Genomic DNA, 27,523 nt, shown 5'->3' with positions numbered 1-27,523 from the left:
TTTGTAGAATAGATGCAGCAGGTCATTCAGGTAGTGCATTAATGGCACATCTCCACAGTGAGCTGAAGCCAAAATGTCCAGATCTCTGCTACTCAGAAAAGTGCCAGGGATCAGGCACCCTCTCAGCCCCAGGAAGATGAACCAATGGCATCAGCCATTCATAACTTTGTGCAAATGGACAGTCACAGGAAGAGTAGACAGGTTTGTCTGAGGTGCTCAGTAAACTGAATTGAAGATTTGACACTTTTCTGAGTAGCAGGCACTTGGACATTTCTTCTTCAACCAGCTGTGGAGGTCTGCCTGTAATGCACTCACCAGAATGTGCTGCCACATCTAATCTATAAAAAGAGTCGACTGAGGTGAAAGTCGGAGCTGGTGGAATGTGCAGGAAAAATCTAACCAGTGCATTGTCTGAGAGAGCTCAGTAAACTGAACTGAAAGTCTAAGGAGTACACCAACCTTGGGTTGATGGCCACCATTGAGAGCCAGGATCATCAGAATGCTCAGTGACTGATAGAGATGCCTACAAACCTGTTTTTTCAATGTGCAATGCAAGAGGAGGGGTGAGGAACCTCATTTCAGGTGCTCTTTTCTCTCAAGCAGACAAGATGATGTCAGCAGGTACCCCAAAGAGGAGGAACCAAAAACTCTCCACACCACCTCCAATAATGAATGATAATGAGAGGGAGGCGGGGGGTGCTCAGAAAGATAGATGGCATTAGGATGCCTCACAAACTGATAATGGTCATAGGAAAACATCCTGTGCAGTCCCCAGATACATGATCATGAGTGAAACCTCAGAAGCCAAATTTCCTGAGCACCATATGATAATATAATGCTGTCTGAATGATTACTACTCTTTCCTTAATGCCAATCAGGACACCCAATCTTCTCAGTTTTGAATGTGGAAGCAACAAATATTATAAAGCATTCAACCAGTTATTAACGATAAGTTTTAATGGACAACAGGAAAGGGAAGGAAACACCAAAGAGGTTGTATTTGCTTTTGCCACTAAACAGGCTGTTCACCATTGCAATAAGAAAAATGTCTAAATTAGCTGATGGTGCCTCACTCATCAATATCAATATATTGGATTTTCAGAAGGCTTTTGATAATGTACGAGGTAAAAACAATGACTGCAGATGCTGGAAACTAGATTCTGGATTAGTGGTGCTGGAAGATCACAGCAGTTCAGGCAGCATCCAAGGAGCAGCGAAATCGACGTTTCAGGCAAAAGCTCTTCATCAGGAATAAAAGCAGAGAGCCTGAAGGGTGGAGAGATAAGCTAGAGGAGGGTGGGGGTGGGGAGAAAGTAGCATAGAGTACAATAGGTGAGTGGGGGAGGGAATGAAGGTGATAAGTCAGGGAGGAGAGAGTGGAGTGGATAGGTGGAAAAGGAGATAGGCAGGCAGGACAAGTCCAGACAAGTCATGGGGAGAGTGCTGAGCTGGCAGTTTGGAACTAGGGTGAGGTGGGGGAAGGGGAAATGAGGAAACTGTTGAAGTCCATATTGATGCCCTGGGGTTGAAGTGTTTTGAGGCAGAAGATGAGACGTTCTTCCTCCAGGCATCTGGTGGTGAGGGACTCCATGTCCTCGGCAGAGTGGGAGGGGGAGTTAAAATGTTGGGTCACGGGGCAGTGTGGTTGTTTGGTGCAGGTGTCCCGGAGATGTTCCCTAAAGCGCTCTGCTAGATGAGACCGCATCGGGCAACGGATACAATAAATGATATTAGTGGATGTGCAGGTAAAATTTTGATGGATGTGGAAGGCTCCTTTAGGGCCTTGGATAGAGGTAAGGGAGGAGGTGTGGGCGCAGGTTTTACAGTTCCTGCTGTGGCAGGGGAAGGTGCCACGATGGGACGGTGGGTTGTAGGGGGGCGTGGACCTGACCAGGTAGTCACGGAGGGAACGGTCTTTGCGGAAGGCAGAAAGGGGTGGGGAGGGAAATATATACCTGGTGGTGGGGTCTTTTTGGAGGTGGCAGAAATGTCGGCGGATGATTTGGTTTATGCGAAGGTTGGTAGGGTGGAAGGTGAGCACCAGAGACATTCTGTCCTTGTTACGGTGGGGTCTGAGGGCGGAGGTGTGGGATGTGGATGAGATGCGTTGAAGGGCATCTTGATAATGTACGACATATTACATTGCTTAAGAGCAGCCCCAGGCTTTCGAGGTAATGATCAGATTAGATTCCCTACAGTGTGGAAACAGGCCCTTCGGCCCAATAGGTCCACACCGACCCTTCGAAGAGTAAACCACTCAGTCCCATTTCCCTCTGACTAATGCACCTAACACTACGGGCAATTTAGCTTGGCCAATTCACCTAACCTGCACATTTTTGGACTGTGGGAGGAAACCAGAGCGCCCAGAGGAAACCCACGCAGACACGGGGAGAATATGCAAACTCCACACAGACAGTCACCCGAGGCTGGAATCGAACCTGGGACCCTGGTGCTGTAAGGCAGCAGTGCTAACCACTGAGCCACCGTGCTTGGTTAGAGAATTGGCTACCTAGTGGGATAAGGAAGGCATTTTCAGGATGGCAGTCTGTAACTAGCAGAGTGTCACAGAGACCAATGTTGGGGCACAATTATTCACAATATCTACCAGATGAGAAAAGTGAATGCACTACAGCCAAATTTGCAGATGGCACAAAAATAAGTGGAAAAGCAAGTAATGAGGTTGATAGGGAGGCACCAAACGTCTGCTGAGGAACATAGTCAAATAAACGAGTGGGCAAAAACTTGGCAGATGGAATATAATGTGAGGGGTGCAATTAGGCAGGATGAATAGAGGAGCCAAACATTATGTAAATGGAGCAAGACTTCAGAAAGTAACAGAACAGAGAAATTTAGGAATCTCATCCATGAATCACAAAAAGTTAGTAACCAAGTTCAAAGGAAATGGACTTTAGAAGTATGCTAAAACTATCAAGACACTAGATAGATCACAGCTGGAGTACTATGAACAGTTTTGGGCCTTTTATTTAAGGAAAGAAATACAGATATTGGAGACAGTCTAGAGAAAGTTCAGTGAGCTAATACAACTACAGAGGGACAGTTTATGAGAACAGTAAAATTACCAAGGGATATGTGCCAAAGCCAAGTATGTGAAGTTCAGCTACAGATCAGCCACAATCTCACTGATTGGCAGAATAGGCTCGAGGTGCTGAATGACCTACTACTGTTCCTATGTTCCTGGGAAAGGTTGAGTAGATTGGGCCTCTACTAGTTCAAATGAGACATTATTGAAACATTCACGATTCTGAGGGGAGTTGACAGGGTAGATGTGGAAAGATTGTTTCCCCTTGTGGGAAAGTCTAGGACCAGACAGCATTATGTAAGAATACGGGGTTGCACATTTAAGACATTTAAGAGGAGGAATTTCATCTTTTGGAGATTAAGAATCTGTGGAATTCTTCACCACGGAGGGCTGCTGAGGCTGGGTCATTCAATATCTTCGGTGCTGAGATAGACAGATTTTTAATCAGTAAAGGAATCAACTGTTATCAGGAAAAAGCAGAAAGTGGAGTTGAGGATAATCATATCAGCTATGATCTCATTGAATGGCAGAGCAGACTTGGTGGACTGGATGGCCTAGTTCTGCTTGCCTTATGGCAAAGTATAGGGGCACTTACTATTAAGAAAAAGAGAAAACTTCCTGCATTTAATTTAACTTTAAGAAGTAACAGAGAAAATATTAGGACTTAAAACAGGTCATTTCTCCAAATCTGAAGATACTCCATATCAACATGCTAAAGAACTATTACTAAAAGGAGGAGGTTCGGAAATTGTAAATATCTTGTAATGGTAGTCCAAAAAAGTGAGGTCGGCATTTGGATTGAAACTTGAAAATCTCACTTCACTATTTAATAAATAAGGAAGAACTTATTGAAACTTACAAAATTCTTGAGGATCAGATTTATAGGTCTCTTTGCTAAACAGCAACTTGGAGAAGTTTCTCGCTTCTAGTAACCAGCAGCTTCTCTTTATTCATTTATTTATTCACAAGATACGCACAGTGCAATCCGTGCTGTGCATGTACATTCATAGTGATGCCCAGAAAGAAGTTCCAAGATTTTGATGCTATGACAGTTAAGAAATGTCAATCTATAGTTCCAAGTCAGGATGTGCGTAGCTTGGAGGTGAACTTGCAGATAATAGTGTTCCCATGCATTTTCTGCCCTTCTTCCTTTGAAATGGTGGAGTTTATGGGTTTAGAAGGTGCCTTCAAACAAATCTTGGTGATATGTTGCATTGAATTTTTCTGATGGTTAACACTACTGGCACTGAGCATTGGTGATGTATAGAATAATTGTTCAAGATGCTGGATGAGGTGCAAATTAAACAGACTGTTTTGGCCTGGATGGTGTTGAGTGTCTTGAGTGTTAATGCAGTTGCACTCATTCAGGTAAGTGGGGGGTATTCCATTACACTCAAGACTTGTGCTTGGTGGGCAGGCTGTGGAGAGTCGGGAAATGAGTTACTCATTATAGAATTCCTAACTCTGACCTAATCTCGTAGTTACCATGTTTACATAGTTAGTCCAGATCAGCTTCTGGTGATTGGAAAGCCCAAAGTGGTTGTTTGATGAGGATGAACACAGATATGTTAATGCCCATGAATATAAGAGTTAGCTACATTCTCTCCTGTTAGAGATTATCATAGCTTGATAGTGTGAATGTTACTTGCCATTTCTCAGTCCAAGCCTGAACGCTATCCAGATCTTGCTGCATATGGGCAGACTTTTGGTATGTGAGAAGTTGTGAATGATCCTGAACAATCAAAGAAAATCTGCATTTCTGACAGTTTGATAGAGGAAAGGTCCATTGCTTTGGAAAAGGAAAGGAAATCAATTTACAGAAATCACTTAAAGCTAATGTATAGTAATAAAATATAATAAAAAAAACTACTGGACAATCTCAAATGTTGGATTATGATACAATGGGTTGGGCTGGGGGTGTGATGTTATGCTTTTTCTACACAGCCTTGATAAATTCCAATTGGAGTACAGTACTGTATTCAGCTTTGGGACATCGGTTATGATACGTCAGGCATGGAAAGAGTGTCTCACAGATTTAATTCATTGTTGTTTGGTGCTACAGGAATTGAATATTGTAGAAAAGAGCAATATGTTGGAAATTTGTTTTTTAATCTTGCATTTGTGAGGACAATACAAGATTACCAAATTTCAAAAGTTAACAACAATTTATTATGGAACAGGAAAGGGTGCTAACTGCTTAGCTAGTCGACTTTATCCGAAGCATTATATGGTAAATGCAACAGGGATATTTGGGTGGTTTAAGTTTCTAAGTAATTCATTTAAAAGGCTATATATCCTTTAGTTTTCAAAAAAAAAACAGATTAGGGTCTCAGAGTATGAATGCATGCCATTACTAGCAAGCATATAAAAATTACAAGGTTGACTGGTCATCATAAATTGGTTGTCAGTGCAGGCATTATCACATTGAGGACTGTTCACCAACTGCTGCACAATTGTGGAGTATTTGTTTGGAGTTTTGCATAGTGCAGACTGGTTGAGAGGAGTCTATTTTCTAACTAATTTGAATAACCAAAATAACATGCTACTTGATTCAACTGGCGTTGCATCAACACTAAAATTTGTGCACAAAATTCCTCAATTGTGTGGTAGCCAGAATGACTTTTTGGACTGATTGTGGCATCTTGCTGTGGAAACATTCCAGGGATTGCAGGTCTGACATCTGAATATATATATAAAAAAACTGAAAGCAGACTTATTGTAACCATTCTGGCTTTAACTGCCAGTACTTATTGCTCATTCACACATTCCCTTAAGATGGCGGTTAACTCTCTTCAGTTACTGCAGTCGTTTGGTGGGGTAATAGTCCTTGCAAGCTAGCTGGTTAAGATGTTCTGTATTTTGTATAGCCATGGGCAATCCAATTAGCTGGCTGAAAGCCAGAAATTGTGCTAGTCCTTGTTACCGGCAGCAACATTAAAAAAAATATACAGGACTCCTTGTGTAGTCTCAAACTAAATTTGTATTTCTAGATAATTTACCATTGTGAAGAATCTGTGATTATGCCAGTATGATTACATGTAATTAAAGCTTCTCAAATAACAGGTAAACACATGAAACAACAGGTGTGCTAATATTTCACTTTTTTTTCTGTTCCTTGTTCCAATCTCCGACAGAAGATTGTAAAGCCAACAAGACAATCAGCTACTTACAAACATAATAATAAACAATTGTTTAAAAAAAAGTCCAAAAAATAATTTTCAAATAGTTTGCTATCCCTGAAACTTGAAAATAATTCAGCCTGACTCACCTTCTTGTGTAAAGCAATGTAGTCTAGTCGTGTTCCAATTTCTCCCGTAAAGAAGTTGGTTCCATTATAACAGTGATTTAGCAAACCCCAACTGATAGGCGAATGTGGAGGAGGATGACATGAATCTCCAGGTCCACCTAGTTGAAGTTGTGAGTTAGCATCTTTTAAACCTTCTGAACAGGCGTCATAGTAGTTTTGGAATCCTAAAATCACACAAGTCATTACACAATCTTACACTTTTTGTCCAAGGGTGTAATTTAACATGCCACTTTCTTTCAAAGCTATCAAAAATAGAAACTAGTAAAAGAAACAATTAGCTCAAGAAATCTTATCTGACAATACAAGAAAAAACTACAATAATTCATTGCATAAAGAAATGTCTAAGTTAAGGGCTTATGCTCGAAACGTCGAATTCTCTATTCCTGAGATGCTGCCTGGCCTGCTGTGCTTTGACCAGCAACACATTTGCAGCTCAAATATTTTGTGCCTATTTCAAAGCAATGATCCTTTTTGGTTGACACAATAGCCTGAGGATCTAGAGTTCTCTATTCACTCTTTCAAAACAGTACATAATTTTCAAAAGCCTCTAACAAGTCTCTTCCAAATTGTCTCTCTGTTCAGTGGAAACCATCTCAGCATCTCAAATCTCTCCTCAAAACTATAATTTATCACTCTGGTACCATCCTGGTGAATCTATTCTGTGGGATCTTCATAGCTTTAACAATCTACCTTTCCATAATCTAACATCAAAACTGCAACATACTCTAATGCCAAACTGAACAACTTCATCATCTCTTCATTACTTGTTAATGTAACAAGTAGTTAAGGTGGTGTTCAGGTTAATTGATTATTGCTGGAATAAAATACATTTATGTCAAAACTTTATATCTTGCACTCATCTGGATAATTTGAAGATTACCAATCAAAAAAGAAAACCAAAATGTATATACTACATGAGAAAGAGAGTGCTGATTGATTGGCAAATGGACTCTGCTTGGAAGAGCCATTTTCACAAGAATTAACCAATTAATGATGATTGGCAGTTAACCGCTGACTCTGATTAGTTAGGGCATTGCCTTGAGATTACCAGCAAATGGCTTTTCACCCGTTTTGTTTGAGCTGAAACAGGCATTGTGCATGTACATATTCTTTCGGTCTGGATTATGTGTATTATGTCTGTAGCTACCAACACACACAAGTGCACCTGATTGTAAGCCCAACTGACAATCTTAAATTGGTTGTCAGCATAATTCTTTGCATGTTTGGGGTCATCTAGCAAACATTCAACTAAAAAAGGACATTTAATTTTTGCAAGCTCTATTTTAATAAGGGACTATTGAAAGTGTATAATCAGTAAGCTTCATGAGTAATTGGGATATAACACACCCTGAGTGAGACACAGGTGAAGTGAGTGTGCATTTCTGGGAATATGGAGCAGAGTGGAAATTTGTTGGAGAGAGAAATTAAACAATTAATAAATGTTGGGTTTTGCACATAAATTGATTAACTGGAAATCCAGGTGATTTTGCAGGGAAAGAAATTAATAACAGCTCTTGTGACATAGAGGTAGTGTCGTACCTCTTATCCAGGAAAACAAGAAAAAAGCTCCAGCTGATCCAGAGATATGTAATAACATCTCTGAGCAGGTCGATTAGAAAATATAATTTTAAAGAAGATTAACAGAAGGCTCTTGTGGCACATTGATAATATTCCTACTTTTGTACCTTGGGCATCAGACCTCTCAATTGGCTGGATGGCTAGCTTGCAGTCCAGAACAATGCCAACAGTGTAGTTTCAATTCTTATCCTGGCTGAGGTATGGCGACCCTCAGGTTAAAATCATCAAGAGTTAACTCTCTCTCTAAGAAGGAAGCTTATTTAAGGTAGAGGAGGAAGGGTCGACAGGCTTTAGACAGTTACAAGGTAGTCAGGAAGGAATTGAAGAATGGACTTAGGAGAGCTAGAAGGAGGGCATGAGAAAGCTTTAGAGGGTAAAATTAAGGAAAACCCTAAGATGTTCTACACTTATGTGAGGAACAAGAGGATGGCCAGATTGAAGGTTTGGTTGATCAGGGATAGTGGAGGGAATTTGCACCTGGAGTTGGAGGAAGTAGGGGAGGTCCTTAATGAATACGTTACTTCAGTATTCATTACTGATAGGGAGCTTGACATTTCTGAGGACAGTGTGAAACAGACTGATGTGCTAGAACAGGTTGATGTTAGGAAGGAGGATGTGCTGAAAATTTTGAAAAACATAAGGATAGATAAGTTCCCTGGGTCAGACGGGATATACCTTAGGTTTCTACAGGAGACAAGGGAACAGATTGTTTAGCCGTTGGCTATGATCTCTGCGTCCTCACTGTCCACTGGAGTACTGCCAGATGATTGGGGGTGGCAAATGTTATTCCGTTGTTCAAGAAAGGGAATAGGGATAATCTTAGGAATTACATACTAGTCAGTCTTACGTCAGTGGTGGGCAAAGTATTGGAAAAGATTCTGCGAGACAGGATTTATGATTACTTGGAAAACCATAATTTGATTAGAGATAGTCAGCAAGGCTTTGTGAGGGGCAGGTCAAGCCTTACAAACATATTGAATTCTTTGAGAATGTGACAAAACATGTTGATGAAGGTAGAGCAGCGGATATAGGTACATGGATTTTAGCAAGGTCTTTGATAAGGTTCCCCATGGTAGGATCATTCAGAAAGTATGGAGGCATGTGATACAGGGACATTTGACTGTCTGGATTAGAATTGGCTGGTCTTTAGAAGTCAGAGGGTGATGGTAGATGGAAAGTATTTAGTCATGAGTTCAGTGACCATGGGTGTTCCGCAGGAATCGGTTCTGTGACCTCCAATCTTTATGAGTTTTATAAATGACTTGGATGAAGAAGTAGAAGGGTGGATTAGTAAGTTTGCCGATGACACGAAGGATGGTGGAGTTGTGTTCAGTGTGGAGGGCTGTTGTAGGTTGCAATGGGACATTGACAGGATGCAGAACCGGGCTGATAAGTGGCAGATGGAGTTCAACCTGGAGAAGTGTGAAGTCATTCATTTTGGAAGGTCAAATTTGAATGCAGAACACAGGGTTTAAGGCAGGATTCTTGGCAGTGTGGTGGAACTGAGGGATCATGGGGTCCATGTCCACAGATCCCTCAAAGTTGCCACCCAAGTTGATCGGATTGTTGAGAAGGCACCCGGTGTGTTGGCTTTCATTAGCAGGGCGATTGAGTTTAAGAGCTGCGAGGTTATGCTGCAGCTCTACAGACCCCTGGTTAGACCACACTTGGAATATTGTGTTCAGTTCTAGTCGTCTAATTATAGGAAAGATATGGAAGCTTTGGAGAGGGTGCAGAAGACATTTACCAGGATGCTGCCTGCACTGGAGGGAATGTCTTATGAAGAAAGGTTGAGAGAACTAAGGCTTTTCTCACTGGAGCGAAGGAGGAAAAGAGGTGATTTGATCAAGGTGTACAAGGTACTGAGAGGGACAGATAGAGTGGATAGCCAGAGACGACTTCTCAGGGCAGAAATATCTATCATAATGGGGGGTCATTTTAAGGCAATTGGAAGAAGGTTTAGGGGAGATTGTCAGAGCAGGTTCTTTACACAAAGAGTGTGGTCGATGCATGGAATGCACTGCCGGCAGCGGTAGTCAAGTCAGATACATTAAGGACATTTAAGCGACTCTTGGATAGGCACATAGAAGACAGCACAATGAAGGGTATGTAGATTAGTCTGACCTTAGAATAGGATTAAAGGCCAACACAATACCGAGGGCTAAAGGGCCTGTACGGTGCTGTACTGTTCTATGTTCTAATTAGAGAGCAAGTCTCTGGTCTACTTCACTGATTGAAACTATACTTTCACTTAACTTTGTAAGAAGAGGACTGGGTTCAAGTCTCACCTACTCCAGGATGTGTCATAATATCTCTAAACAAAGTGATTAAAGATATCTGTGGGTATCTCCTTCCATCTGGAATGCACTTTTATGTAGTCCTCACCCTCTCTTCTGGTCTTTCCTTCATTTCTAAATCTATTGACAAGCTTTGCATATAAATTGGCAATTGCATGTAAAAGGTGATTTAATGATGGAAGAGCAAGGAAAAAAAGTTATGGGTTATTTGTTGGTGAAAAAAATGTTCAATGATACATAAAAGCCACTCTGGAAACATATTAAAAGAAGATCCATAAAGGAATCCTGTGGTGCAGTGGTAATAATCCTATCTCTGAGCCAGAAGGCCCAAGTTCAAATCTCATGTTGTAAATGTCTGAATAAAGCAATTTTAAAATATCTTTAGATTAATAAAGGGCTCTTGTGTTGCAGTGGTAATGGCCCTATCTCTGAACCAAGAGACCTTGGGTTCAGGTACCACATGTTCACATCTCTAAATAGGTTAATTGGAAAATACCTGTATGATTAATAAATTCTGTAGTGGTTCTGTTCGCCGAGCTGGAAGTTTTTGAATTAATAAATTCTATCTACAAAGAAAGAAATATCTGTTGCATTCTATATCCTAAGTTATAATACATAATATGTGATTAGACATTTTTATGACTTTACCGAATAGAACTAGCACTTTCAGAGAACAATATATTTGGACTCACAGGCCTCTCTGGTCAATGACACTTCAGAATTTTTCATTTGAATGCATGTTTCTATTTGTTGTCTTACTGACTAAAGTATACAATTCACGTTAATTGAATCCAAGTGTCTATTTTTTCTGGTATATTTTTCTTTTTCAAAGGGTACTCATACTTTTATTAACATTAGAGTCATGCAGCACAGAAACAGGCCTTTTGGTCCAATTTGTCGATGCCAACCAGGTTTCCTAAACTGAACTAATCCCAGTCATAGAATCATACAGCAGGGAAACAGACACTTCAGTCCAATCAGTCCATGCTGAACATGATCCTAAACTGAACTAGTCCCACCTGCCTGCTTGGGTCATATCCCTCCAAAACTTTCCTATTCATGTACTTATCCAAATGTCTTTTAAATGCTGTAATTGTGCCCTTATCTACCACTACCTCAAAGTTCATTTCACATGCAAACCAGCCTCTGTGTAAAAGGATTACCCCTCATGCCTTTTTAAAGTCTCTCTTCTCCCATTTTAAAAATGTGCCATCTAGTCTTAAAATTCCCCATTCTAGGGAAAAGGGACTGACCATTAACCATATCTATATCCCTCATCATTTTGGAAACTTGTGGAAGGTCACCTCTCAACCTCCTATGCTCTAGTGAACACAGTTCCAGCCTATCCAGCCTTTCTTTATAACTAGGCAACATCCTAGTTATATCTCTTCTGAACTTTCTCCAGCTTAATAACAGCTTTCCTGGTTGACCAGAACTGGATACAGTACTCCAGAAGAGGCCTCACCAACGTCTTATACAATTTAAACATAATTTCGCAACTCTTAAACTCAAAGGACTGAGCAATGAAGGCAAGCAAGTTAAATGATTTGCCTGTGTTTGGTGCATATCACTCTAAACCAAGACTCAGAGATGCCGGTGTTGGAGTGGGGTGTACAAAGTTAAAAATCACACAACACCAGATTATAGTCCAACAAGTTTAATTGGAAGCACTACCTTTTGGAGCAGCGCTATGCCCTTCATGATTTTATAAACACCTATAAGGGCACCTCTCAGCCTCTCTTATTATTATTTATGTGAATTTTTGGTTCTCCATCCCTATAATCTCTTCACTGCCTGGAAGATTGGTAAAGACAGAATTATTGCCCAGATTTACAATCTAATTCACAATTCAAGTTAAAATGAAATAACTTTTCTAAAGCTGATATTGATATAACTGATTTCAAATTATTACCCAGTCTTTCTTTCACAAATAGAGCTGTTTAATTGGTGTTCAGTGCCTTGGACATGATTACATAATTCTAGCCCATCCCTTCACTGGCTTATACAACATAAAGGCACAGATCATCTTGGTCTTTCATTGTCAGCTTTTTAAATAAATAGATAGCATTGAAGGAAAAGGGGAAATATATGGAACGTAGATTGATGGGGAAGAAACTTGGCGTGCATTCTGAGGTAGACAGTGGGGGAAAGCTATTTATTTGCAAGTTAAGGAGAGAGAAACCACCAAATAAACTGGGAAGTACTGAGATAAATACAAATTTGAATTGATCTGGAGTGGAGAATAATATTAAATTGAACTGAGGCAGGAGAGGAAGGGATCTCAAGGAGAATTGACTTAGGAAGTGGAAAACATGGACTATGAACTGAGAAGGCTGGAAGAACAGAAAGAAGGGACAATTTTACAGCACATTAGATAAGAGCTAATTGAGGAAATCTTCTGTCGGTCTCCCTTTCTCTATGCGGCCTCTTATTGCTAACAACATTCTTCCCTCTAGAGGGTCTGCTCAAGCCTTCCTAATTCCTCATCATTGCCACTTACTGCTGAAGGCCCCAACACAGAATGAACCATGTATTTAAAAGCAAGCTGGACCACATATGAATGTCAAAGAAATAAAAAGCACACTAAAGGGTTAGATAGAAAGGGTGGAGAGTCAATTGAGACATTCAAAAGGGCTTTGGATGATTATTAGATAGAAACAATGTGCAAGGGAGTGAGGGAATACGCTCTAAAATGGCACCAAATCAAAATGCCCATCAGAGAACTGGTGCCAAAATGATGGGGCAAATGGTCTCACTCTGCATTGTGACAATTCTGTAGGAGCAGCAGCATACCTCAACTAAAACATAGGGGGCTGGAGGTAGTGGACGTCTGGGAATAGCAGCAACCAGATGAATAGGAAAATCTATTTTTTAAATGGAAGGGTGAGAACTGTCATGTTAAGGATGAAAGACTGAGGATATGCTTTGATTGACTGCTTCCTGCTCTGGTTTATCATAATCTGTTTCCATATATAATGTTAGGCAAACTGGTGCAAATGAAGGTAAATGCATATGATCTCATAGTCATAAAGGGGATATGGTTACAAGGTGATCAAAGACAGCAGGGAAGGAAAAGATAGCATTATTAATAAGCGATAAATGAGAACAGTTGAGAGAGATGATCTCAGGTCAAATGACGTAGAGTCCATTTGGGTGGAGTTTAAAAACAGAAAGAGGAAGAAGACATTCATAGGAGTAAGTGTATGGTCCTCCAAACAGCAGCCGTACCATAGGATAGGGTATAAATCAACATATAATAGGAGGATGTAAAATGAACAGAGCAGTAGTTATGGGGGACTTTAATCTTTATGTTGGTTGGGTTAATCAAGTTGACATGGGTAATTGCAACAATTAATTCATGGTATGCATTAAAGGTAGTTTCCTGGACATGGTAAGGTGACGGTGATTCTGTATAACTGCTCTGGACAGCTCTGCCTAACAGCCAAGGCATTCCGATGTTTTTTGCCATCCCTGCCAATTTATGTGGAGGAATTATTAGCTTAAAACCTTACAGAACACATATTTGTTAATATTTCGGAGTGGAAAGGATGCCAAAGGGAAAAGGAGTGAGCAAACAACAGCAGGGAGGACCACACCAGAGACAGCAGCAACAGCAGCAGCCTGTCCTGAACCCCTGGGGACCTGACAGACTTACAGAAATTGGCTGTGGCGATGGAGAGATTTAGCTTGAAGGTTGGGGCGGCGATTGAGGAGATCCGTGGGGAGGTTGGTACCATCCTATCCAACCCATTACATCCATGCTGCAGAAGCATACGAGCAGGAGATCCAGGGCCTCGGGAGCAGCTGGAGTAGGTGGAGGGTCGAACCAAGGCCTTGGAAGTGGCGATGGAATCATCATGCAGTCAGAACCAGAAGCGCAGGGCTTGCAAAACCATATCGACGACCTCGAAAATCGAGGTTGGAGGATAAATCTCCGAATTGTCGGGCTCCTTGAAGGTGAGGAAGGTGAGCAGCCAGTGAGCTTCTTTGAAAGCTGGCTGCTGAAGTTTTTGGGCTTTGACATCGAGTCCAGCAGGCTGCAGATGAAAGGGCTTATCAGGTTACAGTGCACAGGTCTGGGCCGGTGCAGCGCCCATGCCCAGTCCTAGTGCACTTCCACTCATATAAGGACAAGCAAAAAGTGATAGAATCCTCCAGATTACTGGGAAAAGACCCACAGTCACCGCTGTACAAAGGGTCAAAAATCATGTTTTTCCAGGATTTCTCGGCAGCTTTAAAGAAGTCCTTCAACGAAGTTAAAAAGAGGCTGAGGAGCCTGTGTATCCAGTACTCCATAAGGCACCCCGCAGTGCTCCGTTTCAGCCATGAGGACTCAGTTTATAAATTTGACTCGGCAGATCAGGCTAAAACTTTGTAGACACTTTAAAGCAGCCGGACTGACCTAAAGAATACGGTTAATATTTGTCCTCTTTTCCTTCTTTCCCCATGTTTTTCCTTCCTTTGGGATGGCGGAGGGGGGGGGGGGGGGGGGGGGGGGGGGGGGGCGGGGGCAGGAGGGGGAGTGTTCCTTTCAAGGTTTTATAGTTGTAGATTTTTGGTAGGAATAGTTGTTTGTAGTTATGATGGTGTAGATTTTGTCTACATAATTCTTCAACTCTGTAAGTCTTTATTTACTTGTGCTCGGTGCTTTGTAAGCAGGGTTCTCCCCTGGGTCTCTGAAAGGGGATATGGTTAAGTGTCTTATTAAATGGTGCACCTGGAACATCAAGGGAAGTAATTTGCTTGTTAAAAGACTGCTTTCTGGCCTTCAGAGGGAAAGGGTTGCAGGAAACCAATCTTAATGATGGGGAACACCAAAACTATAACAGTGGGGTTATGACTTGGTATTCTTTTCATCCTTTACTACTAAAAGTAGGGGAGTGGCAGTACCTATCCAGAAACATCTTCCGTTCACGTTATTAGAGCAGGTGAAAGATGAGCAGGGACAGTTTATGATACTTAAAACCCTGATACATAGGGAGGACTATGGCATTTTAAATGTCTACTGTCCTCCGTCACATCCCCTCAGCTTTCTCTACCGGCCCTTGGAACCCGGTACATTATTTTAGGGGGGGATTTTAATTATCTTTTGGGTCCAACAGTGGACAAGATGCCTGGTGGGCACCCAACTATTTCGTTGCAGGCCAAGCAGGTGACTGACTTATGCGAGGAGTAGGGGCTGGTGGACATTTGGAGATGTCTACACCCTACCAACTGGGACTTCACTGTTTTTTCAAATCCACATAAATGTCACACGAGGATTGACCTCTTTCTGGCTCCCTCGGTCCTTCTGGATTCGATTATGGGTTATCTCTGATCACGTGGCAGTATATTTAGAAGTTAAGGCCAAGAGCGAGGGCTAGGTTTACAGTACTGGTGCTTGGACCCTTTTCTCCTGAAGGATTCCAAATCTGTGGAATACGTTTTGAAGGAGTTTCAGGAATTCTTGACAATAAACTCAGGCATGGCTAGTAGTCAGTCTATGTTCTGGGAGACCGCGAAGGCCTTTGCTAAAGGATTAGCTATTTCCTATTCAGCAAGCCAGAAATAGCAGAAGGGGAAATAGCAGTGTCTACTTGAGAGGCGGTTGAAAGCCGCTGAGGCAGCACATTTTGCACGGCCTTCGGTGATTAAGCTACAGCAGATCACGGCCCTCCAGGCTGTCTTGAATTTAATACTTACACAAAATGCAAAGAAAGAACTTGCTTTTGCTAGACAAAGGCTGTTCAAGTATGCGGATAGGTCAGGGAAGTATTTAGCGTACCTGAATACAAAAAGGCATGCTGCAATCAGAGAGAGCACCAGGGTCCGTACATATGATACCAAAAGGATTAATGAGGCGTTTTGGAGTTTTTACTCTGTATTGGTCTGAAGGTTGCAAGGACAGAAGGCTAAAATGGAGGCCTTTTTTAAGAACCTTGACCTCCCAGGGGTAACCTTGTAACAGGCTTCTCTCCTTAATGCCCCTTAGACAGTTCAGGAAATACAGGAGGCAGCTAGACAACTTTAGAGTGAGAAAATGCCTGACCCTGATGGTCTCCCGGGTGAGTTTTGTAAGGAGCTTATAGGGATTCTGTCAGGTTCGATGTTGCAGATGTACAATCCCTTCTATATGCGTGAATGCTTACCACCATCTTTGAGAGTAGCTAATATATCCTTAATTCTTAAGAAGGGTAAGGTTCCTGAGGATTGTGCCTCATACAGGCCCATATAATTCAGACTTCAAAATTCTATGTAAGATCCTGGCATTCAGATTGGAAAAGGAGTTGCCCCATATTGTTAAAAAGGACCAAACAGGCTTCATAAGGGGCCGCAGGTCCTCCAATAGTATTAGAAGGTTTCTGAATATGGTCCAAGTTTGTCAGCAATGATCGATTCAAGGGTTGGTGATTTCCTTAGACGCAGAGAAAGCATTTGACCAGGTGGAATAGCTGTATCCTTTTTTATGTCTTAGAACAGTTTGAGTTGGGTGGGTCTTTGCTAGATGGGTGGAGGTTTTATATCGCCACACTATCGCCGTGGTCATCACCAATGGGGTGAAGTATAGGAATTTTAGGATTAGTAGAGGTAGTCGGCAAGGCTGCCCCCTCTCACTGTTGATGTTTACGTTGGTGATAGAACTGTTGGCAGAGGCCATTCGTCAGAAAGTCCACATAACTACTCCGGAAGTGGGATCGAGGACACACAAAATTACACTGTATGCAAACCCAATGACCTCCATACCCCATTTGATACAATGTACCAATTCATTTGGGGCTATTTCAGGCTATGTGATCAAATTTGCAAAATCAGAGGCTATGCATTTGGGGAACCTCAAGGATGTGCCAGAAGTTGAAGGTGGCCCTAAGTTCCCTTTTAAGTGGTAACAGGCAGGATTCCAATACCTCGACATTTTTATTACTCCCAAGTTTGATCGGTTATTTCGGACTAACTTTGCTCACTTGCTCAACAATATTAGGTGGGATCTCCAGAGATGAGAGTCACTTCTAATTTCATGGTCAGGCTGAATATCTCTCATTAAGATGAATGTTCTTCCTCGTTTGCTTTATCCCATGCGTATGCTCCCTGTAATGTTTCCCAGGTCAACACTGCGGAAGCTTATGAGGCAGTTTGGTTCCTTTGTCTGGCATCGTGGGCGGCCTCTCATCGAACTTACTAAATTGCAGTTGCCTCAAGGAGGGGGAGAAGTTGATTTTCCAGACATCAGGAGGTATCAATTGAATTCCCGGCTATCCTTTGTCTGTGATTAGGCAAGGTCATTGGGGACATTTAAGAGACTCCTGGACATGCAAATGGTCACAGAAATTTGAGGGTGCATACATGAGGATCAGTGGTCGGCACAACATCGTGGGCTGAAGGGCCTGTTCTGTGCTGTACTGTTCTATGTTCTATGTAATGTTCTGAACTCAAGATGGCTGGATATCAAGGAGTCCTAGGCAAAGTGCCCTCTTATTCACCTGTTGTTAATGGATAAGATGAGGACAGTAATAGACCACTGCCAGAACCCCATTGTCATTAATACGATCTAGGCATGGAGGGTGATGCATCAGAGTGAGGGTTGCTTATCCAGGATTTCGCCACTTACGCCTATAGTTGGTATGCTAGGTTTCTGACCAGGAATGATGGACTCAGGGTTCAAACTACAGTCAGTGAGAGGAGTTTCTAGTTTGGGAGACTTGTTTGAGGGGAGGTTATGATGTCTTTTGAGCAACTGAGCCGCAAATACGGGTTGCCCAGCAGAGATCTTTTCCGTTTTTTTCAAGTTAGGGATTTCATTCAGAAAAAAACTAACTTCTCACTAGGCCCTATAAACCCAATACAGAGAGGCTGTTGCTACATTCCACAAGCACACTTTTGGTTAGTGCCCTCTATCGCCTGCTGGGTGGCAGGGCCTGGCAGGATATTAATTGGTTATGTGAGGTCTGGCAGCAAGAGCTAGGAGTGAAGATTTCTTCTGAAACATGGGAGAACATATGGGAGAACGCTCAAAAGATCTCAATCTGTAATAGAACATGTGCTACCCAGTTAAAAGTTCTGCACAGGATTCATCTGGCACCGGACCGTCTGGCGAAGTTTAAAAAAGGGGCATCTCCAATGCTGTCCAAATGTAAAATAAGTGTAGGTACTCTTATCCATTGCTTCTGGACATGCCAAAGGCTCCATGTTTATTGGAGCGCTGTGGCGGGAGAGATAGGGAGGGTATTGAGGACTGAAGTCAAAGTAGACTCGATATCTCTCCTCTTAGGTCTACCGAATTTACCATCTTTCGACGGGCATGGGAAGAAACTATTTAATATTATTGCATACTGTGCACGGAAGAATATTTTGATGAACTGAGTGTCTGAGAACCCGCCGGGCTTGCTGGGATGGCAGAAATTAATTATGGAGCACAGTCCCTTGGATTTGTTTTACAAACATGGTGCATCACACAACAGACCATTTTTATAAGACATGGCAGCCCTACTGGAGTTATCTGGATATAGATTTGTTGGCTATCTTAACTATGGCGTTTGTTTAACCAGGAAGGTTAGGTTTGTCCAGCCGTGGGCACTGAAGGGGGGAGCTCCTGAGTTAATACAGGTATATATACAATGCTCCCGTTCCTTTGTTTGGGAGCTTTACGCCAAGCATAGCTGTTCTGTATTCTGTGTTTTTTTTTGTGTTTTCTTTTGCTTTTCTTCCTTTTCTTGATCTATTACTTATTTATTGGTGTTGCTTTGCACAGTGTTAAGGTTTGTTTTGTATTATAGGGTGGGTTAATAGTTAGTAGACAGAAGTTGTATTGTAATTTGTGTTTTTTTTCTCTTCATTATACTGATATTTATTTATTGATTGTATTTTTCAATAATTTTATATATTTGTAAAGTTAAAAAAATTGCTAATTAATAATATTTACAAAAAAAAAGGTTGTTTCCTCGATCCATGTGTCATGGAACCAACCAGGAAACATACTATGTTGGATCTGGTAATGGGAAATGAGACAGGTTTAATAAATTACCTCAGTAAAAGATCCCCTAGGAAGTCATGAATGACCATAACATGATAGAATTTAATATTCAGTTTGAGAGTGAGAAACTGGGGTCAGAAAAAAAGAGAATCACAGAAGAACCTCAATTATCCAAAGGACACAAGCGGGGAGTATTTCATTCAGTTAATCGAATGCTGGATATTCGAATGCCGGGTAACATAGTTAGCCAAGAGCTGAAAGTGTGTTAGTGGTTAAAGCATAGCAGGTCAGGCAGCATTCAAGGAACAGGAAATTCGACGTTTCGGGCCAGAGCCCTTCATCAGGAATTCCTGATGAAGGGCTCTGGCCCGAAACGTTGAATTTCCTGTTCCTTGAATGCTGCCTGACCTGCTGTGCTTTAACCAGCAACACACTTTCAGCTCTGATATCCAGCATCTGCAGACCTCACTTTTTACTTTTTAAACATAGTTAGCCAAGCCTCAGGACCTTGCGATCTTGTTTGGATAATATGAAATTTGGTTGATCGAATGCCGGATAATCCGAGGTTCTTCTATACAATGAAATGAGGATAGAGTTAGCAAAGTGAACTGAGTGGATAGATTAGCAGGAATGACAGTAAGCAAAAAGTTTTTTTAAGGTGGCAATTCCTGGTTCACAGCAAAAATATATCCCAGGATGGAGGAAAGATTCTTCGGAGAAATAAAATAACCATGTTTAACCAAGGAACGTAAGGAGAGTGTTAAGTTTAAATAAAAGGATATAAGGAAGCAGAAGTCAGTGACAGCTCCAGGTTAAATTCAGAAGCCAGAAAAGGGGAGAGAAAAAGCTAATAAAGAGGAAGAAAATAAATGATGACAGCACACTATCAAGGAATATAAAACTGACATTGACCAGATGTTTGAACAATATATATATTTTCACGTATCTGAAAACAGAAAAATTAAAAACAGAGAAAAGTTTAACATAGAAACCAGGAGAAGGAGTAGGGGATTGGCCATTCAATATGATCAATATATTTGTCTAAAATCTGATTGAAGATTTGTAGCTCGGGTATCCGTTGTTGTGGTTCTGCTCGCCGAGCTGGAAGTTTTTGCTGCAAACGTTTCGTTCCCTGGCTAGGGAACATCATCAGTGCTGTTGGAGCCTCGTGTGAAGCGCTGCTTTGATGTTTCTTCCGGTATTTATAGTGGTTTGTTCTTGCCGCTTCCGGGTGTCAGTTTCAGCTGCAGTGATTTGTATGTGGGGTCCAGGTCGATGTGTCTGTTGATGGATGTTCTTGCCGTTTCCGGGTGTCAGTTTCAGCTGTAGTGGTTTGTATATGGTGTCCAGGTCAATGTGTCTGTTGATGGAGTTTGGGGATGAATGCCATGCTTCTAGGAATTCTCTGGCTGTTCTCTGTCTGGCTTGTCCTATGATAGTGGTGTTTTCCCAGTCAAATTCATGTTGCTGGTTGTCCGAGTGTATGGCTACTAGAGATAGCTGGTCGTGTCGTTTTGTGGCTAGCTGATGTTCATGGATGCGGATTGTTAGCTGTCTTCCTGTTTGTCCTATATAGTGTTTTGTGCAGTCCTTGCATGGTATTTTGTAAACTACGTTAGTTTGGCTCATGCTGGGTATTGGGTCCTTTGTTCTAGTGAGTTGTTGTCTGAGCGTGGATGTTGGCTTGTGTGCTGTTATGAGTCCTAAGGGTCGCAGTAGTCTGGCTGTCAGTTCTGAGACGCTCCTGACGTATGGTAGAGTGGCTAGTCCTTTTGGTTGTGGCATGTCCTCGTTCCTCGGTCTATCTCTTAGGCATCTGGTGATAAAGTTGCGTGGGTATCCGTTTTTGGCGAATACCTTGTATAGATGTTCCTCTTCCTCTTTTCGCAGTTCTGGTGTACTGCAGTGTGTTGTGGCCCTTTTGAATAGTGTCCTGATGCAGCTTCGTTTGTGTGTGTTGGGGTGGTTACTTTCATAGTTTAAGACTTGGTCTGTGTGTGTTGGTTTCCTGTGTACCCTTGTGGTGAATTCTCCGTTGGGTGTTCTCTCTACTAACACGTCTAGGAATGGGAGTTGGCTATCCTTTTCCTCTTCTCGTGTGAATCGGTTTCCTGTGAGTGTGGCGTTGATGATTCGGTGTGTTTTTTCTATATCTGTGTTTTTGATGATTACAAAGGTGTCATCAACATATCTGATCCAGAGTTTGGGTTGGATTTGTGTTATGGCTGTATGTTCTAACCTTTGCATAACTGCCTCTGCTATGAGTCCCGAGATTGGTGATCCCATGGGTGTTCCGTTGATTTGTTCGTATATCTGATTGTTGAATGTAAAGTGTGTGGTGAGGCACAGGTCCAGTAGTTTAAGTATGCCGTCCTTGTTGATAGGTTCGGCCTCCTGTGTTCTGTTATGTATGTCCAGTAGGTTGGCTATTGTTTCTCTGGCTAGGGTTTTGTCAATTGAAGTGAACAGTGCCGTCACGTCGAATGATACCATGGTTTCTTCTTTGTCTATGTGTGTATTCCTGATGACGTCCAAGAATTCCTGTGTTGATTGTATGGAGTGTTTGGATCCGCTGACTAGGTGTTTCAGTTTTTGTTGTAGTTCTTTGGCCAGCATACAAACTGGCCAAAGAACTACAACAAAAACTGAAACACCTAGTCAGCGGATCCAAACACTCCATACAATCAACACAGGAATTCTTGGACGTCATCAGGAATACACACATAGACAAAGAAGAAACCATGGTATCATTCGACGTGACGGCACTGTTCACTTCAATTGACAAAACCCTAGCCAGAGAAACAATAGCCAACCTACTGGACATACATAACAGAACACAGGAGGCCGAACCTATCAACAAGGACGGCATACTTAAACTACTGGACCTGTGCCTCACCACACACTTTACATTCAACAATCAGATATACGAACAAATCAACGGAACACCCATGGGATCACCAATCTCGGGACTCATAGCAGAGGCAGTTATGCAAAGGTTAGAACATACAGCCATAACACAAATCCAACCCAAACTCTGGATCAGATATGTTGATGACACCTTTGTAATCATCAAAAACACAGATATAGAAAAAACACACCGAATCATCAACGCCACACTCACAGGAATCCGATTCACACGAGAAGAGGAAAAGGATAGCCAACTCCCATTCCTAGACGTGTTAGTAGAGAGAACACCCAACGGAGAATTCACCACAAGGGTACACAGGAAACCAACACATACAGACCAAGTCTTAAACTATGAAAGTAACCACCCCAACACACACAAACGAAGCTGCATCAGGACACTATTCAAAAGGGCCACAACACACTGCAGTACACCAGAACTGCGAAAAGAGGAAGAGGAACATCTATACAAGGTATTCGCCAAAAACGGATACCCACGCAACTTTATCACCAGATGCCTAAGAGATAGACCGAGGAACGAGGACATGCCACAACCAAAAGGACTAGCCACTCTACCATATAGCCACTCTACCATACGTCAGGAGCGTCTCAGAACTGACAGCCAGACTACTGCGACCCTTAGGACTCATAACAGCACACAAGCCAACATCCACGCTCAGACAACAACTCACTAGAACAAAGGACCCAATACCCAGCATGAGCCAAACTAACGTAGTTTACAAAATACCATGCAAGGACTGCACAAAACACTATATAGGACAAACAGGAAGACAGCTAACAATCCGCATCCATGAACATCAGCTAGCCACAAAACGACACGACCAGCTATCTCTAGTAGCCATACACTCGGACAACCAGCAACATGAATTTGACTGGGAAAACACCACTATCACAGGACAAGCCAGACAGAGAACAGCCAGAGAATTCCTAGAAGCATGGCATTCATCCCCAAACTCCATCAACAGACACATTGACCTGGACACCATATACAAACCACTACAGCTGAAACTGACACCCGGAAACGGCAAGAACATCCATCAACAGACACATCGACCTGGACCCCACATACAAATCACTGCAGCTGAAACTGACACCCGGAAACGGCAAGAACAAACCACTATAAATACCGGAAGAAACATCAAAGCAGCGCTTCACACGAGGCTCCAACAGCACTGATGATGTTCCCTAGCCAGGGAACGAAACGTTTCCAGCAAAAACTTCCAGCTCGGCGAGCAGAACCACAACATATATTTGTCTATCTCAATGTCATACCCCTGCTTTCTCTCCATCTTTTTGCTGCCTTTAATATCTAATAATAGATCTATCTTTCTTGAGAGGAAGGGATTTCCGATGTTTCAGACCAGACAGTTGAAGGCCTACAGCAAAATGGAACAATAAAAAGTGAGTATACTCAAGAGGCTGAAATTAGATGAGTAACAATATATCAGAGGCTTGAAGGGCTAGAGAAGATTATAGAAAGGGCCTGTCCAATGAGGGACTTAAAAGTATAGTTGAGAATTTTAAAATCTAAGTGTTGTTTTTACCATATGTCAGTGAGTGCAGGGGTGATAGGGAAACGGGCTTGTATGACTAAGGAGATGGATCAAGGATAGACCACTGGGGACACTAGAGCAAATGATGTAGGAGCAGGAAGAGGAGTCATTGCGAATGATACTCTCACTATACTTATGAAGATAAGAACTGAACAATGAAATGTAGTCCCTCCCGGTTTGATGACAGTGAAGGACAGCAGAGTGACCAATTATGTCAGTCATCAAATAAATCAAAAAGAAAGCAGAATGAGAGTTATTTTTGTGACAATCACATGGGATGTAAGTTGTGCCTCTGTTTAAGAAAAACAACATTTTTGTATCATATCAGTGAGTTATGCCTCCCACCTGAGTAAAAGGTGTCATGAATTTTGGAGATTACATCATATTTAAGTACTTTGAAATGAAAAGGAGGTTAGAAATGGGACAGTAATTTGAGAGGATGAGATGAAGAATTGACATTAGAGAAGAATGGTAATGATTGCTTGACTTAAGGAGAATGACACAATTACCGAACAGAGAGAACCATTAACCATATCAGCCAGCATAGGTAGCAGGATAACAGCCATACAACCTGCTAAGATCCATTTTCATGGCTCACATTTGAACAAGGGCTATTTGCATAAAGTATCAGTGTACTACCCAGCTGACTATACGGTTAGGAATGAATGTCTAATGGAATGGAATAGAGGTAATACATTGTCAAAAAATCTAGAAATTACCCAAAATGGGGCAATAGACAAAGAAACATCTAAGCTATCTTTACAGTAACCTCACTTTATGAATGTTAAATTATAATAGAACAATATAAAACTTGTCATAAATGATACCTATCAGCTACATTATAAACTCACCTTTAACTGTGAAAGTTAAATTATCAAAATCATGATGATCTGGTTCATTCCAGGTTTCAAAGTTCCATTTTGACACATATGCCAGACTGTAGGCATCTATAAACAAACAGAAACATTTTGTAGACTGTAAAGACAATACTGCTTTTCCGATATACATTACCTTACGTTTCTCACTTTAATTGTCCATTCGTTACTGCCTTCCAGGATACAATTTGGATCTCCTATTGTAAATGACTCCTGATTGATTCCAGGACTACCAATCCTATTGATGGGGATTCGAGTTTTCAGGAGTGCCTTTCAAGGTGCTGGCTGCTTGAGGTTGTTGGCACATGCCTAATGAGGCTGGCTCCATTGCAGGTATGTGGATTTCCTAGTCCTCTGCAATTTCCAAGGAGTCACATTAGCTTTTGAAAGAGTTGTGAACCACAAACTGCATGAAGGAACCTATTGAAATATATTTTGAAAAACTCGCCTCTGCTACTGGGTTATGCCTCCCACCCCCTCCCTGTGGCCCATCATGACCCCCATTATATCACCATGATTTTTAAAAACCTATTTACTACCAACAAATACTTGTGCCAATTAACAGACACTTTTAAGCATTCATAGCTGAACCACAAGCACTTGAAACCTTTTAACCTGTGTGAACATACTGAAAATGACAGCATAGATCAGAAAGCTGATTCAAACTGGGGCTCAGGCATTTCAACAGAGCAATAGATGACTGGGCTTTCAGATATGAGTACAGAATGAAACTCGACTATGGCACAGAAACCATAGTGATTATCTGGGGATGCATAGGTGGGTGAGGGTCATTAGAGACCATGGGGGAATAGCTGGTCCATAGTATAGCATGGAAACATAAGGGATTATCGGAATGCAGGAACGTAGCTTGAATGGGGTGGTATGAAGAGTCCTACAGTGTGGAAGCAAGCTATTCTGCCCATTCAGTCTACATTGACTCTCTGAAGAGCGCTGGGTCATTGGACTGAATGGAGAGCATAAGGTTGATCATGAGCATGGAGAGTGGGTGGAATATGAACAGGTAAGGGCCGCTGTCTTTTAATATAATGGCTGAAGTCTCGCAACACTAAAGCAGACCCCCTAAACGACCTGCCTCCATATTCAAAAGCCCCCCATAGCTGCCTCCAAAACATTTTCCTGGGTCAGCTGGCCCAAAGGCAGGCTGCATCTACAAAATCCACAACCAAAATCCCATTCTTGAAGGCAGTTTCTCCCAAGGTGGATGGGTTGAAACAGAAATTTGCTTTACTTGTGTTCCCTACCAAAGAAGTTGACATCGGAGACAGGAATGTGGTTGGGAATGACAAAAAAGTAATTTCAAAGTTGCAGTGGACTTTCTAAATCTGTCCTATTTTTCTATAGCTTTTTGACAGGTTGGGTTAACCCCACACACATTTATTCTGAAATCGTGGACACTGTCATAAGTTTCAAATGTAAATGTCCTCCACCTACCTCTGTTAGTCTTGTGTGCTGGTGTTGATTTTGGAAGCATTACAAAAAAGTTCTAAGTATTTCTTGAGCACTGTGGATTGGTTGTTGAGAAATCTGGAACATTCTGACTGGTGAATAGCAACCAACTTCTGATGCCACTGCACATCTATACTACAATGCAGCATCCGGTAATGATTCATCATGGGGCTCTATTGACCATTACATTAATCAGTATTGATTAAGTGCTGAGATGTGTTACAATACATTTTTTACTTGAAAAAAAAAGTGCCATAATGTTTTCTATATTCTGTAAAATGTGCTGGGAAACCCTTCTGTCATGCTTTAGACTCCAGTTAAATTACCCCAGATCTTTAAATTTGAAATTTTTGGAAGTCATAAAAAATCTAACCAACTATCCACATCCATGAATTGCCATGCACTTTGCTTCAAAGTGAAAGAACAGATGATCTACAACTTAGAAAAACGGTCCATGTGTATTCAGTTTCAAAAGATTGATTGTTTCAAATCCCAATTGTTGTTTGTATAGTTCGGATTATTATGAATTTTTCTTAGTTTATAAAGCTACAGAACCACTTCTTTCAGCAGAAACATGCATTCATATTTTCTTTGATAACTTGAAGAAGTTATTAAAGGATTATTAGCCTTTGATGAGGTGAGTGAATAATTCTTTAAAGAAATTGCATAAAAGCAATTCTTCTGCAAAAGCAATTCTTTTCCTTGTTGATCAATTGAGGTGATTTCTATCTTTTGAAGTACCATTTTGAAATGAGAGAATTTTCTTCCTCCCGAGTTTAAACCTGTTTCAATAAAATTCTATTGGATAGCTAGGACTTTTTTTAAAAACAATGTTCATTTCAAAGTCATGGTTCCTAAAATCTGCATATAGTGGACTCTCTCTGTCTCGTTATGTAGGGACAGGCATTAGGACTCATATAAGGATGAGGGATGAGATTTAGGGGTTGTAAAATGGTGAAAATTGTGCTCTTTTCCCCCCAAAACAAATCTGGCCTTCTAATCAGTCAACTTCTATTTCCATACTCCTTTTATACTTTTACAATTTGCCTCTGAGATGAAAATATAGCAGTAATTTGCTTTGGAGTACAGCTCATGTTTCAGAAGTTGGGAATGAACTCAACCCTCAGTTTCTGAACCCAAGACAAAATTCTGGGCCAAAATATTTGTTCAATGTCTCTTCCATTTCTTCACTTCATGATTCCTTTGTGTGTTTCTGCCTGTAAAAATATTATATATTTGTAAAAGTATTAATGGGATGTTTTTATATTCCTAGTTAGTTTACTCATTTTCTACTTTTTCACTTTTACTAAAAACAATTTTTTTGTCACCCTTTGTTGACTTCTTAGTGTTCCAACCCTCAGGATCACCTTTGCTAAGTTTTATTTTTCTAAGGGAATTTATTTTTGTTCACCATTTTATTTTTACTGTAACTGTTTCTCACTGTTTATGTACTGTCATGCTTTTAGTTTATTCACCCAATCAACTTTAACCAACTCTTCCCTTACTGCTATAAATTTGGCTACATGTAAATTTC

At 41.3% G+C, this 27,523-nt stretch overlaps 1 protein-coding gene across 1 annotated transcript in view; it reads right to left on the bottom strand.

The window, feature by feature from the left end:
* The window catches only part of idua (alpha-L-iduronidase), a 269,569-nt gene that overhangs the window by 96,941 nt on the left and 145,105 nt on the right, over nucleotides 1-27,523 (bottom strand). The window contains exons 5-6 of the mRNA XM_060851644.1: nucleotides 24,499-24,594; nucleotides 6,309-6,511 (exon numbers count right to left, since the gene is read on the bottom strand). Coding sequence (XP_060707627.1) covers nucleotides 6,309-6,511; nucleotides 24,499-24,594 — 299 coding nt within the window. The remainder of the gene's footprint in view (nucleotides 1-6,308; nucleotides 6,512-24,498; nucleotides 24,595-27,523) is intronic.

This window comes from Hemiscyllium ocellatum, chromosome 36, assembly GCF_020745735.1.
Source record: "Hemiscyllium ocellatum isolate sHemOce1 chromosome 36, sHemOce1.pat.X.cur, whole genome shotgun sequence".
In the NCBI taxonomy this organism is placed as follows: domain Eukaryota; kingdom Metazoa; phylum Chordata; class Chondrichthyes; order Orectolobiformes; family Hemiscylliidae; genus Hemiscyllium; species Hemiscyllium ocellatum.
This window is presented reverse-complemented; position numbering and strand designations above follow the sequence as displayed.